Source organism: Neoarius graeffei, chromosome 3 (genome assembly GCF_027579695.1).
Source record: "Neoarius graeffei isolate fNeoGra1 chromosome 3, fNeoGra1.pri, whole genome shotgun sequence".
Lineage (NCBI taxonomy): Eukaryota > Metazoa > Chordata > Actinopteri > Siluriformes > Ariidae > Neoarius > Neoarius graeffei.
In genome coordinates this window covers 83,154,569-83,168,037 of record NC_083571.1, presented here as the reverse complement: position 1 = coordinate 83,168,037, position 13,469 = coordinate 83,154,569, and the positions used below count along the sequence as shown (strand labels likewise).

Sequence of the window (13,469 nt, the reverse complement as noted above, 5' to 3'; positions counted from 1 at the left end):
TCAACACTCAGTTGTTTGGCCATGTTGAGCAAACGAGATGACTGACTGATTTTTGCATGAGCTGAGGGGATTATTTGTGGAATACAGTAAGGGTTTTGCTCACTGATCAAACTATCAATGACCTTTACTGTCACCATGTACTCACTGTGCCTCCATACACACTCACTAGAATGCACAGAAAGGGCTGTGACCAGCATGGGTAGATACAAAAAAAATTTTTTAGAGACACTAATATTTGTGGTTTTGCTTGAATCAATCTCTACCAACGCTTATGACAGACTAAAGAGCAAATGATTACACTTATCCAGGCAGCACAGTAATCATCTTTGCATCAAAGCTCCTCTCTCGTCAGTGTTTCCTGTGGCTTGAAACCAACATCCCAGTTAAAACATCATACTGTGATCTTACAGCAACTTGATGAGAATTCTACTGCGGTGCTTTTCAGAGCTCTGAACTCAATTGTAGGCTCATTGTGGGTTTTTAATCGCGTTGTTTACAGAGGAGCCGTAATGAAAAGATCTAAACGTCGATTAAACCTTAAACCCTAAATGCCAGCACAACAAATAAAGTATCAGAGTCAGGTTGTTATAAAAATCACAGCATGTACTTTGAATTGAATTAAATTGATCATACCGTCCTGGCGTGCTACTGTGTCTGATTTATACATATTTGGAAAAAAACAAAAACAAAAAAAAACAACCCAGGCTGTATTGATCATCTCTCCTACTAGATAAGTCATGTAAAGAGCCACATCGGCAACACACACGCACTACTAGTCAGAAGTTTTTCAAAACCCGACATCTGAGCAGTTTTACATATAAATATTTTAAAATCTGCAAAACTAACCAGCGAATGGGGAAATGTTTACTGAGCAATGACTTTAGATTAGCCTTAACATTACAAGCATTTAGCAGACACTCTTATCCAGAGTGATATACAGCAAACCCATAGCAGCCTGGGGAGCAGTGCCTTGCTCAAGGGCACGTCAGCCATTCCTGTTGGTTGAAGGAATCAAACCAGCAACCTTTTCATCCCAAGGATGCTTCTCTAACCATTAGGCCATAGCTTCCCCAAGCCTTTCCCAGTAACTAATCGGGGGGGGGGAGGCAAAATTAACAAGACACTAAAAAATTAGGCACTTCTACCATGCCAGATATTTATGTTTTATAGTTAGCACTGTCTAGGAGTCTTATTTACAGGCTTGACATACAGTATTTACCTTTCAAGGGACCTTGTCTTTAATAAAGCACTCGTATAGGGTCCCATTAACATCTCAGAGCAAACAGTTACTATTTCACAATTGCTATTCTGCATCAATTAGTTTCGTTTGTGGTATTAAAAGTTATGAAATTGCAATAAAACACAAAACACTAATCTCACTCACACACGCAACAATAGCTGACCAGGAGCTGAAAAGTTTGCATTAAAGGCACATTACTCCTTTGGTCTTCATTTTTGGTTATCCCTAACACATTTGACGAAATAAGCAAGGTCTAGGATTTAGTCTGAGAATTTGTGTAAAATTTCAGTCTGTAATGGGTTTTGCACGGAAATGGATTTAAATACATCATGCACCCTCACTGTGAGGGATTTATGGTAAAATGATACAGACAAATTTAGTCAGTAAGCCTTGGTTTCCTGTTTAAAAGAAATATCAAATATTAATACACCATTATTAGTCCCTCTGCCTGTTTAAAATGGAATGAGGCCCCCCAAGAGGGTCAGTAGCCCTAAAGCCTCTGACCTTGTTTGCACGTTTTAAGACACAGAAGACTCACTCCTTTATAGCGCAGGACTGTGTGACATTCTGCATTCAAATAAAAAAAGCGACGGTTTAAAAGCTCCCAAAATCAGAGCTGTTCAATCCGGGCCTTGTTCAGATCCTAATGCAAACTCATGACTGGATAATTAAGCTCATGTTTCAGTTTAGGACCTGGACAAATCATGAAAATTTCAAATAGATCGGTGTTTGCGATGACAGAGCTCAGAGGAAGCCTGGGTGCTGTTCGAGGCTTTTGAAGGGTTTCTCATGACCAGTCAGTAGCTGTACATGGAGAGAGGCGTGTCTTCCATCATATCATCCTACAGCACAAAAATTTAATGTTATATGTAACAACAACAATACTTTTCTTTTTAGAATCACGGGTAAAGACAAATGTTGATGATTCAATTACACAGGGCCAAAGAGCATGACTTATCGAACAGAGACCCACCATGGGGAGATCCTGGAGTCGACGGAATTCTGGACGCTCGTTCCTGTGTCTGAATTTCATGAAAATTAGAAGAGAGACAATGGCAGCAGTCACGATAAACACAGACACCAGACCAGCCAAGAGGGGATCCACTGATGTACCAGAGTCTGGAGATCACAACAGCACACAAAAACCGGAAAAAAAGCAAAGAAGAGAGGAAGGGGGGAAAAATAAAGTTAATTCTGCACAAGTTTGCATTGTATTGAACTCTTTACATTATGACAAAATAGTGAATAGTGAACAGACACTAACAAAAATTCTGATCTCTGTAAACGTTCTAGACTTTACACAATTCATTTATATTTGTATAGTGGACATTGTCTTTACAGAAAGATATAAATTTTAAAATTATAAATTTATCCCTAATGAGTAAGTCTGAGGTGGCGGGGAGAAGGAGAAAAAAAAAACAAAACACTGAGATGACATGAGGAAGAAACCTTGAGAGAAACCAGACTCAAAAGGGAACCCATCCTCATGCGGGTGATAACAGTGTGATTATAAATAACTCACTTCGATCACTGTGTACTACCTAGTCAAAAAGTGCTAACTGTGTTAACAGGAACTTAGGAGCAACTTGTGAATATGAACATAAGAATCATTTCCAGATTCATTATAGTTTTAAATAAAAGTCTGTTGTAACAAACTGTTCAGTGATGGAGACTTGAGTGCACACTGTTCTTCACAAACGCAGTCCTAAGGCTATCCAAGGAAGAACATCCACAGCCATCTTTAGGGTTTCTGTGTGGTACAACCACGGTGGTGTAGCGGTTAGCATTGTCATCTCACAGCAAGAAGGTTCTGGGTTTGAGCCCCAGGGCCAACAGGGGCCTTTCTGTGTGGCGTTTGCATGTTCTCCCCCGTATCTGTGCTCCAATTTCCCCCAAAGATATGCAGGTTAGGCTAATTGTTGGCTCTAAATTGACTGTAGGTGTGAATGGTTGAGAGGAGAAAACCTCTATAATAATCCAGTAGAAGGCAATGGGAAACCACTAGAGACTTTGATGGCTGAAGAACCACAAATCTGATATTAGGGAATGAGTACTTTTTTTTTTTTTTTTTTAACTTTGAAGGATTCAGAATCGTGATTCTGAAAATACAGGAAACAAGAAACAGGTAATGAGGCCAGATCTTGGCAGTGTTGTTGCCTTTTGACTGAAAAAAGTTTATTTCATATACTCCTTCATTCCAGTGCAATTCCACTGAAAGACTCCCCACCTACCTCAAACATCCATCCATCCATTATCTGTAGCTGCTTATCCTGTGCAGGGTCACAGGCAAGCTTGAGCCTATCCCAGCTGACTATGGGCGAGAGGCGGGGTACACCCTGGACAAGTTGCCAGGTCATCGCAGGGCTGACACATAGACACAGACAACCATTCACACTCACATTCATGGTCAATTTAGAGCCAAATTAGCCTAACCTGCATGTCTTTGGACTGTGGGGGAAACCAGAGCACCCGGAGGACACCATGCAGACACAGGGAGAACATGCAGACTCCACACAGAAAGGCCCCTGTCGGCCGCTGGGCTCAAACCCAGAACCTTCTTGCTGTGAGGCGACAGTGCTAACCACTACAGCACCGTGCCGCCCTACCTCAAACATCTCATCTCATCTCATTATCTCTAGCCGCTTTATCCTTCTACAGGGTCGCAGGCAAGCTGGAGCCTATCCCAGCTGACTACGGGCGAAAGGCGGGGTACATCCTGGACAAGTTGCCAGGTCATCACAGGGCTGACACATAGACACAGACAACCATTCACACTCACACCTACGCTCAATTTAGAGTCACCAGTTAACCTAACCTGCATGTCTTTGGACTGTGGGGGAAACCGGAGCACCCGGAGGAAACCCACACGGACAGAACATGCAAACTCTGCACAGAAAGGCCCTCGCCGGCCACGGGGCTCGAACCCAGACCTTCTTGCTGTGAGGCGACAGCGCTAACCACTACACCACCGTGCTGCCTCTGTTGGCTATATTTATTGTTATTAAATGTATTTTTATTAGTACATTGAAACATTTTCAAACTTACATCTGTATAGTGTGTAAATGCTTTTCTCTGTTTTGATTAATGTCATTTAGCAGATGCTCTTATCCAGAGTGACCTGGAACATACCCAGAGCAGCCCAGGGAGCAGTTGGGGGTTAGGTGACTTGCTCAAGGGCACTTCAACCATTCCAGGGAATCAAACCAGTGACCTTTTGGTCCCAAAGCTGCTTCTCTAACCATTAGGCCATGGCTTCCCCTACTGACAACGTGATGACAGTGTGCCTACTGTGATTTCGGGTAACAAACCAATTTGCTTTGGCTCAAGTCCATTTAACTATGGCATGCATCTTTCCAAAAACATAACCAAAGTGTGACATCAACTGTGTGAAAAAGCAACACTTAAATAGCATCAGACCGAATGCATATGCTGTACAACTACGCTTGTTAAACTGGCTCCTTATCCAATGTTTTTCCAGGCAGAAAGCCAAGGCAAAGTTACAAAATAATCCAAATAAAAATACTTTCATATCATTTTAGTCTAATATGCTTATCTTGAAGGAGAGATGTCAAAGTATATTACTGGCATTAAAAATAAATCAAGTTTTGATTTTTCATTTGATTTTTTTTGGCCGTTTTCCAGAATTTGGCTGGAGCAACATGCAACGAGTATTCCCAGACTGCGTCATTTTTCCGGTCTGGAATAAGATGGGGTGGTCCTGGTAATCATAGGCCCTACAGTGGAAATGTGGCCTACTTTATCAATCCTGCCCTGCTCAGACTGCGTGTGCATGAGGCACAATTTATCCGCACTCCATAACTGAGCAAGCAGGTACTCTTTACCCGCATACTATACAGTGGCATGCACAGCAAGTGTTTTATATATAATCAGTATATACATGTGTTTGTATATGTGCTATATTTATACAAGCCGGCAAGGGAACAAAGCTCAGTCTGTTCACTTGTTTTGTCAGCGTAAAGACGTCCCTGGCCCAGGCCAGCCTCAAAGACTCCAACATTATAATCACACTCTTGTTCTCCACACACAATCAGCTTTTCCTAAGTGCTCGCTAACTATAGTAGGGTTTTTTTGGAGAGTCCTCGGTTACAAAAAGAGGTGCGTGTGTGTGGCTACACTGTGATAATAGGCTGATGAATAGGAGGCTACTTCATTCATCATGTTAGAGCAAATAGTCAAGCACACACTGGCACACTCGAGTACAAACAAAGAATCCATGCAAAAGAAGAAGCCCAAACAAATCAAAACAGTGGCAAGTGAACAAGTGCACATTGTATTATCAGAACTGAATATATTTAAAAAAAAAATAATGAGGCTCACAGTCAGTGTCGTCTCCAACGTTCAGCTCAGGAAGGGTGTCTACACGAGCTTTAGCCAGGACAGGAGTGCTGTTAAACTCTGTTGTCTGGGTAGTTATAGTGGTTGTGGTGGTAGTTGTAGTGGTGGTTTTGGTGGTTGGAGCAGATGTGCCTTTGGTGGAAACAGTTGATGATTTGCCCCTGCTTTGAGTTGTTATTTCCAATGGGCTGGTGGTAATCTGAGGCTTCGTGGAGGCAGAAAGAGTCTGGGAGTGTGTAGAAGGAGCCGATGCGCTCGTTTTAGGCTCGCCTTTGGGCAGAGGTGTGGTGGCGGACAGTGTCGTATTGGATGCTGTTGAGGTCTGGTTATCTCCGGCTGAAAGATTAGACTGTTCTTGGTTGTCTGTTAGGTTTCCTGGAACAGTTGTACTGTTCATAGGTGCAAGAGTATTCACTGGTGGTTCAGCAGTTCCTATAGGAAAACCTTTGTGGCAAAAACAAACAAACAAAAGTCATATTAGCTTAGGTATGAAATTAATCAGTATACTGATTCGTGTTTGATTGCTGCCGTCAATGGAATGCATGGCAGAGAAAAAGACAGCATTAGTTTACATTATCAGTGAATGAATGAAGATTAGATATTAAAAGTAGTGAAATAATTAGCTAAACATACAAGAAAGAGGAAATGAAAGCATTCACTTTTGTGTACGTATTGGATACGATTATAAAATGGATCATTTTAAAAGTCACTTACAAATCAAGTGTGCTATAAGAGTGCCCTGAATTAGTCAAGCAGAACATTTATACAGTGTAAGCTCTGAACAAACAAACAAACAAACAAACAATCAGTCATCTGTAGAAAATGCTGCTTTTGTCTGCAGTCTCCACATCTGACATCTACAACTGGCACAGCTCTCACATGATTAGACACGGATTATACTCACAATAAATCCACTGTGAAGAGTCATGAGGGGCTAAGCACCAAAGGTGTGTAGGCACCTACTGTGTTTGTTAGTGCTCTTTTTTATTATTATTCCTTGGTCCAGGTCTGTGGCAGCCCCTAGAACTGTATGGTAAAAAGTTGTGAAATTCGGCATGCGGGCTGGGCATAGTGCCAACAGTCAGTTTGCCAAATTTTGGGCTCTGCCCCTTAATGATTCTCATGCCACCAATGGGCCAAGTTTAAAGGTACATTTACGCTCATACATTTGCACCCAATTACACCATTTTTCTTCCATATTGCATTATTTCCGCTATTTTGTCTCATCTCATCTCATTATCTCTAGCCGCTTTATCCTTCTACAGGGTCGCAGGCAAGCTGGAGCCTATCCCAGCTGACTATGGGCGAAAGGCGGGGTACACCCTGGACAAGTCGCCAGGTCATCACAGGGCTGACACATAGACACAGACAACCATTCACACTCACATTCACACCTACGGTCAATTTAGGTGGTGTTTACATTAGACCGTCTCAGTGGATCATCAACGATTCGCGTGCACACAGCAACGCCAATACACGGATACGCTCGGCTCCGCAGGCATCCTGAGCTCCAAATCACTCCGCCCTAAACAGCGAGTGCCCTCTGGAGGGTGCGCACTCTGGCCCTGCGCAGCTCACAGAGTGCGCGAGTGAAGCGCACGACGAGTGATTCGGGACAAATAGCAGGAAGTGAAAGTCCGCACCGTTTTTCAGCAGTCGTGTCACATGACCAACGTGGCATGACCAACGCCAGTGAATCAGGAAGGTGGATGTCACAGTGACGTTGTCCAATGACGACGTCAGCTAGAGCTCAGCACAGCGTATCCTCGTTCCTCAATGTTTACACAGCACCGGATCAGATACGTAATGGATTGAATACGTGGGCCCTGGCGGATTCAAGTTGTTCCGCCTGTGGAGTCGTTTCCCGGCGTTTTAATGTGAACGGACAGTGCATCCGCGACGAAAACGGTCTAATGTAAACACCACCTTAGAGTCACCAGTTAACCTAACCTGCATGTCTTTGGACTGTGGGGGAAACCGGAGCACCCGGAGGAAACCCACGCAGACACGGGGAGAACATGCAAACTCCGCACAGAAAGGCCCTTGCCGGCCACGGGGCTCGAACCCAGGACCTTCTTGCTGTGAGGCGACAGCACTAACCACTACACCACCATGTCGCCCCTCCGCTATTTTGTATTCTCTGAAAAAAAAAAATACTTTTCCTCCAAAGCCATTTATCTGATTACAACAACATTTGGCAAGTAGCATATACGGACCACCTGGGGAAAAAAAACTCTCAATAAAAGAATTTAGATAGGACAAGCCCTTTTACTATAATGCACTTACAAACATGATAGAGGACACCAATCAGGATGTGGGGCCATGTCTCACCAACAGTTTAGTGTTCAAATAAATAAATAAAAACACCCCGGTCAGTTGCAGCTGTAGTTTATCATCTTATCTTGAGGCAGCCCAACAAAATTTGCATCACTGCACCAATAGCTGGTGCTAATATATTAACAGAATACATATATACAAGGGCAGCATGGTGGTGTAGTGGTTAGCGCTGTGGCCTCACAGCAAGAAGGTCCGGGTTCAAGCCCCGTGGCCAGCCAGGGGCTTTCTATGTGGAGTTTTCATGTTGTCTGCGTGGGTTTCCTCCACAGTCCAAAGACAGTTAGGTTAACTGGTGACTCTAAATTGACCGTAGGTGTGAATGGTTGTCTGTGTCAGCCCTGTGATGACCTGGCGACTTGTCTAGGGTGTACCCCGCCTTTCGCCCATAGTCAGCTGGGATAGGCTCCAGCTTGCCTGTGACCCTGTAGGACAGGATAAAGCGGCTAGAGATAATGAGATGAGATATTTGGTTACCCCCCAAGGCACAAAGCATTATGGGTAACGTGAAAGTAGTCATTAGATAATGGATGGATGTTTGAGGCATCTACAAGCAAGAAAATAACTAATGTGATGTCTTAAAAATGTCTTAAAAGCAAAAATTGATTCATGTCTGGTCCTTATTTCGGTTGATTTCAGAGTTGTTTTTTTCCTGTAATTGTGTGTTAATTTATTTTGGTTTATGCTTGGCTTTATCTTGGCATAGTTTTAGTTTTTTGTTAACTACAACCCAGGGGAGAAGGGAAAGGCAGGTGGTGTGACAAAGACAGTATGTTACCGTGTGACTGAGAGCTGAGACAGGAATGTGAAAAGTGGAAGTTTCAAAAGAACACTGAGAAAATGAGTTGTTCGTGCAAGTCTGTGTGCGAGATTGAGTGTATAAGATTTCTCATTTTTGTGCTGTGTGGTAGCACATACACATCTGTGTGTCAGCAGATGATGTGGTGCACTGTTCACTAGGTGTGGCGAGGTGCTTTTCGACACAGGCAAATCAACCAAAGCATCAGAAACATCATTAGGCTTCAAACTTTCTCACCTTACTGTCAAATCTCACACTGCCTCCCACCTCCACCCCCAGCTATCGTTCTAGCTTAGATTTACTGTGCCTCTATTGTAATTCTATGTGCCCATGTTTGTTTGATCCCATTGTTTCACAAATAGCGTACTGCTTGGCTTATGGTCTCTAAAACTGGCAATGCAATAGATCAACAAATTAGGGTCTACAGTTCACATTTACGGTTACTAACACATTCCTTCAATATAGGTCAGTTTTGCAGTGCTCACACACGCTTCTTCTAGGTAGCACAAACGGAGAAGTCTAACAACCTTTCCCAGCATCAAACAACTGGTAAACAGACAAGTTGCATGTTGAGTCACATCCTTTGTGTTATCTGTTATATAGGTTACATTAAAGTTACATGAATGCTTTGTGCATACAGTACGTATTATCTGTGCAAAAAAACATGTTGCTTGTTTATTGAGCTGCAGAAGCTCTGTCCAGGTTCTCTGTTCTTCATCTCAGGCCTTGGAGACACATGGATATACATACAGGGTGCATGTGACAAATAAAGGTTTCTTCTTTCTTCTTCTTAAATCAGGGGTTCTCAAACTTTTCTATTTTAAGGCTCACCTATTTATACTTGCAATGAGTCGGGGCTCATTAAAAAAGATCCCCAATTATTTTGGCTCATCTATTCTATTAGAATCTAATAATCTATTGTTAAATGTATTAAATGGGATGCAACATTACGCAGTCACAGGTGGGAGCCCAGGAATTAAATAAATGCAATAAAAACAAGCTGTTTTTAATTATAGGTATTTTTTTTATGTATGGATGTGCCAGAAGCCAACATAAAACCATGCATGCAGAGCATTCTCAGTCAAAAGGGATTAATGATTAATGATCCAAAAGTGGAGTCTGGTCCATTAACACAAGAACATATTGCCATGTTTATGTACAGCAAACAAGCAAGTTATTAAAACCAAGAAGTACACTCGAAAGAAATGGATACAGAAACCACTCAATGGGATGAGATCCTTACACGTTAACAAAGAAGGATTTTTCCCACGAGTTGGAAAATTATCCATCCGTTGAGTTCCCCAACATCTCAAACTACCTGGTGCTGCAGACATCGTTCTACACGGACAAACAGACGAAAACCTGGAAATTATTATTTTTTTATTTTTTGGAAGAGCATGGAGGCGTACGACTTTTTATATGTGGCTGGGTTAAAGATCTGGGGATCAGGACACTACAAGATAGACGGCAATAGACAGATCCAAGTGCAGGAAGAGTGTTTATTAGCAGGTGTGATATTTACAAAAATGAAAGCAAAAACAGAAAGCAGAATCATAAAGCAGAGTATTTAAACAGCGTTATAAACATGGCTGGCGGCACGGTGGTGTAGTGGTTAGCGCTGTCGCCTCACAGCAAGAAGGTCCTGGGTTCGAGCCCCGGGGCTGGCGAGGGCCTTTCTGTGTGGAGTTTGCATGTTCTCCCCGTGTCCGCGTGGGTTTCCTCCGGGTGCTCCGGTTTCCCCCACAGTCCAAAGACATGCAGGTTAGGTTAACTGGTGACTCTAAATTGACCGTAGGTGTGAATGTGAGTGTGAATGGTTGTCTGTGTCTATGTGTCAGCCCTATGATGACCTGGCGACTTGTCCAGGGTGTACCCCGCCTTTCGCCCATAGTCAGCTGGGATAGGCTCCAGCTTGCCTGCGACCCTGTAGAAGGATAAAGCGGCTAGAGATAATGAGATGAGATGAGATAAACATGGCTAGAAACAAACATGACCGTGATAATGATAACACTTTGCAAAGCCTCTGTGAAAACAGCATCCGTATCTGTGCATGCTGATTGTGCTCAAATCAGTATCAGGTGTTTCCTATAACAACCGGGTCTCTAGAGCACGCACAATGCACTCCGTGAGGGAGCCTGGCCACTCGAGCTGTACCAGGTTCAAGTGCGCAAAGGCGTGACAGTTAAAGGGGAACTGAAGTCATTTTTAAACTTGCTTTATTTCTTCATTAATGTGTTATTCAATTACGTTTTCGGTTTTAGTAACCTTATATCGTGACTCGTATTGGCAACTAATTGCAATTAAATATTATACTTATCAGCCTATTCGGTTTGTAGCCATGTTGAATTTAGTTTGTTTGGTCCAAGATAGGAGTCACTTATCCATGCGATCTTCATGACACTTGTGCGTGTTTTGAGACTTGTGTGTGTTTTGAGGCTTCAAAACGTCAGGGATGAGAATGAAAAATATTAAAAAAGTCTGAAAAAAGACGGGGGTTTGGGGGCCACAGGCACCCAGCGAGGCCCAGGGGCAGAGCCCTGGTGGGGGCCCAGGGGGCGGGAGCTAATGATTTTTGGCTATTTTTTAACCCCAAAACCATTAATTTCATCAGCAAAAAGTTGCAATTTATTTGGAAATAAATTTCCCTTCTTGGTGGACTACCAGGTGAAAATGATTAATATGGTACAAGAGACTTGTTTTTAATCAATTCACATTTGATGATTTCAAAAAATCAATGCACCTTTTAATATAAACGAGCTCTACAGTATTATATTTCTGCATTTTTGCTATTCATGTCTTTGAATACTCTAATCCTTTAAAATGAAATGCAAACCAGAAAAAAGTTCTATCATATAATTCTCTTAAGCTTTCTTCTGATGTTGTCATGGTAGCAGGAGGTCTTGCATATTAAGCAGGCAACATTCAACATCACTTATCACTTCCCTTTCAACTGTTGTGTGTACTAACTAGGTTTTATCTGGACAGGATGTTGTGTAATGTAATACAGTGGTGCTTGAAAGTTTGTGAACCCTTTAGAAATTTCTATATTTCTGCATAAATATGCCCTAAAATATCTTCAGATTTTCACACAAGTCCTAAAAGTAGATAAAGAGAACCCAGTTAAACAAATGAGACAAAAATATTATACTTGGTCATTTATTTATTGAGGAAAATGATCCAGTATTACATATCTGTGAGAGGCAAAAGTATGTGAACCTCTAGGATTAGCAGTTAATTTGAAGGTGAAATTAGCGTCAGGTGTTTTCAATCAATGGGATGACAATCAGGTGTGAGTGGGCACCCTGTTTTATTTAAAGAACAGGGATCTATCAAAGTCTGATCTTCACAACACATGTTTGTGGAAGTGTATCATGGCACGAACAAAGGAGATTTCTGAGGACCTCAGAAAAAGCGTTGTTGATGCTCATCAGGCTGGAAAAGGTTACAAAACCATCTCTAAAAAGAGTTTGGACTCCACCAATCCACAGTCAGACAGACTGTGTACAAATGGAGGAAATCCAAGACCATTGTTACCCTCCCCAGGAATGGCCAACCAACAAAGATCACTCCAAGAGCAAGGTGTGTAATAGTTGGCGAGGTCACAAAGGACCTTAGGGTAACTTCTAAGCAACTGAAGGCCTCTCTCACATTAACATTAGTCAGTGTTCATGAGTCCACCATCAGGAGAACACTGAACAACAATGGTGTGCATGGCAGGGTTGCAAGGAGAAAGCCACTGCTCTCCAAAAAGAACATTGCTGCTCGCCTGCAGTTTGCTAAAAGATCACGTGGACAAGCCAGAAGGCTATTGTAAAAATGTTTTGTGGATGGATGAGACCAAAATAGAACTTTTTGTTTTAAATGAGAAGCATTATGTTTAGAGAAAGGAAAACACTGCATTCCAGCATAAGAACCTTATCCCATCTGCGAAACATGGTGGTGGTAGTATCATGGCTTGGGCCTGTTTTGCTGCATCTGGGCTAGGATGGCTTGCCATCATTGATGGAACAATGAATTCTGAATTATACCAGCGGATTCTAAAGGAAAATGTCAGGACATCTGTCCATGAACTGAGGCCCTGTCCACACGGCAACGGATTCAGGTGAATCCGATACAATTGTTTATCGTTTTGGCCTGGCGTCCACACGGCACTGGCGGTTTGGGTGCCCCAAAACGCAATCTTTTGAGAACGGGTTCCAGAGTGGAAAGATCTGGCAACGTTGCCGTTGCGAAGTCGTCTGGATGAGTAGAACGGATTTGTTTACGATGACGTCACAACCACATGACTGAGTGCTTCACGCCGGGTAGAAGTGTAACGAACTCGATGTGAGTTGTCAACAAATCCTATAACTTGGTTCATGAAACGCGCTTACAAAATATTTTTACTGTGAATATTTATTGTGTAATGGTGCAAAGTGAGAGAGAGAGAGAGAGAGAGAGAGAGAGAGAGAATAGCCCTTAGGGCAGAGTCAATCCCGCCAGCAAAAATAGGGAAAAAAAAAAAAGGAGCGATCTCACCTCTTCAGATGTTGGTTTAAGTCCTACAATACATTCCTCAAAAAGGGCGTAGAAGAACAAATTAATCCATCAACGTGTAGCATTCAATTTATTCCGGACCATTAAAGACACCGCCTTCCGCATAGAATCATACGTCATCCTCGCCGCCATATTGGATGGGTCAAAGCGGAGAATAAAGATGCCTCATTCATGTGCTGTGTTTAACTGTACCAACAGGTTTGC

The 13,469-nt window shown here is 42.5% G+C and overlaps 1 protein-coding gene across 1 annotated transcript in view; it reads right to left on the bottom strand.

Moving 5' to 3' along the window:
* Positions 1–658: 658 nt before the first annotated feature.
* Positions 659–13,469, bottom strand: part of LOC132883645 (uncharacterized) — an 85,066-nt gene continuing 72,255 nt past the window's right edge. Inside the window, exons 3-5 of the mRNA XM_060917528.1 lie at positions 5,579–6,040; positions 2,214–2,359; positions 659–2,082 (exon numbers count right to left, since the gene is read on the bottom strand). Of these exons, the coding sequence (XP_060773511.1) occupies positions 2,038–2,082; positions 2,214–2,359; positions 5,579–6,040 (653 nt within the window). The 3' untranslated portion in view covers positions 659–2,037. The remainder of the gene's footprint in view (positions 2,083–2,213; positions 2,360–5,578; positions 6,041–13,469) is intronic.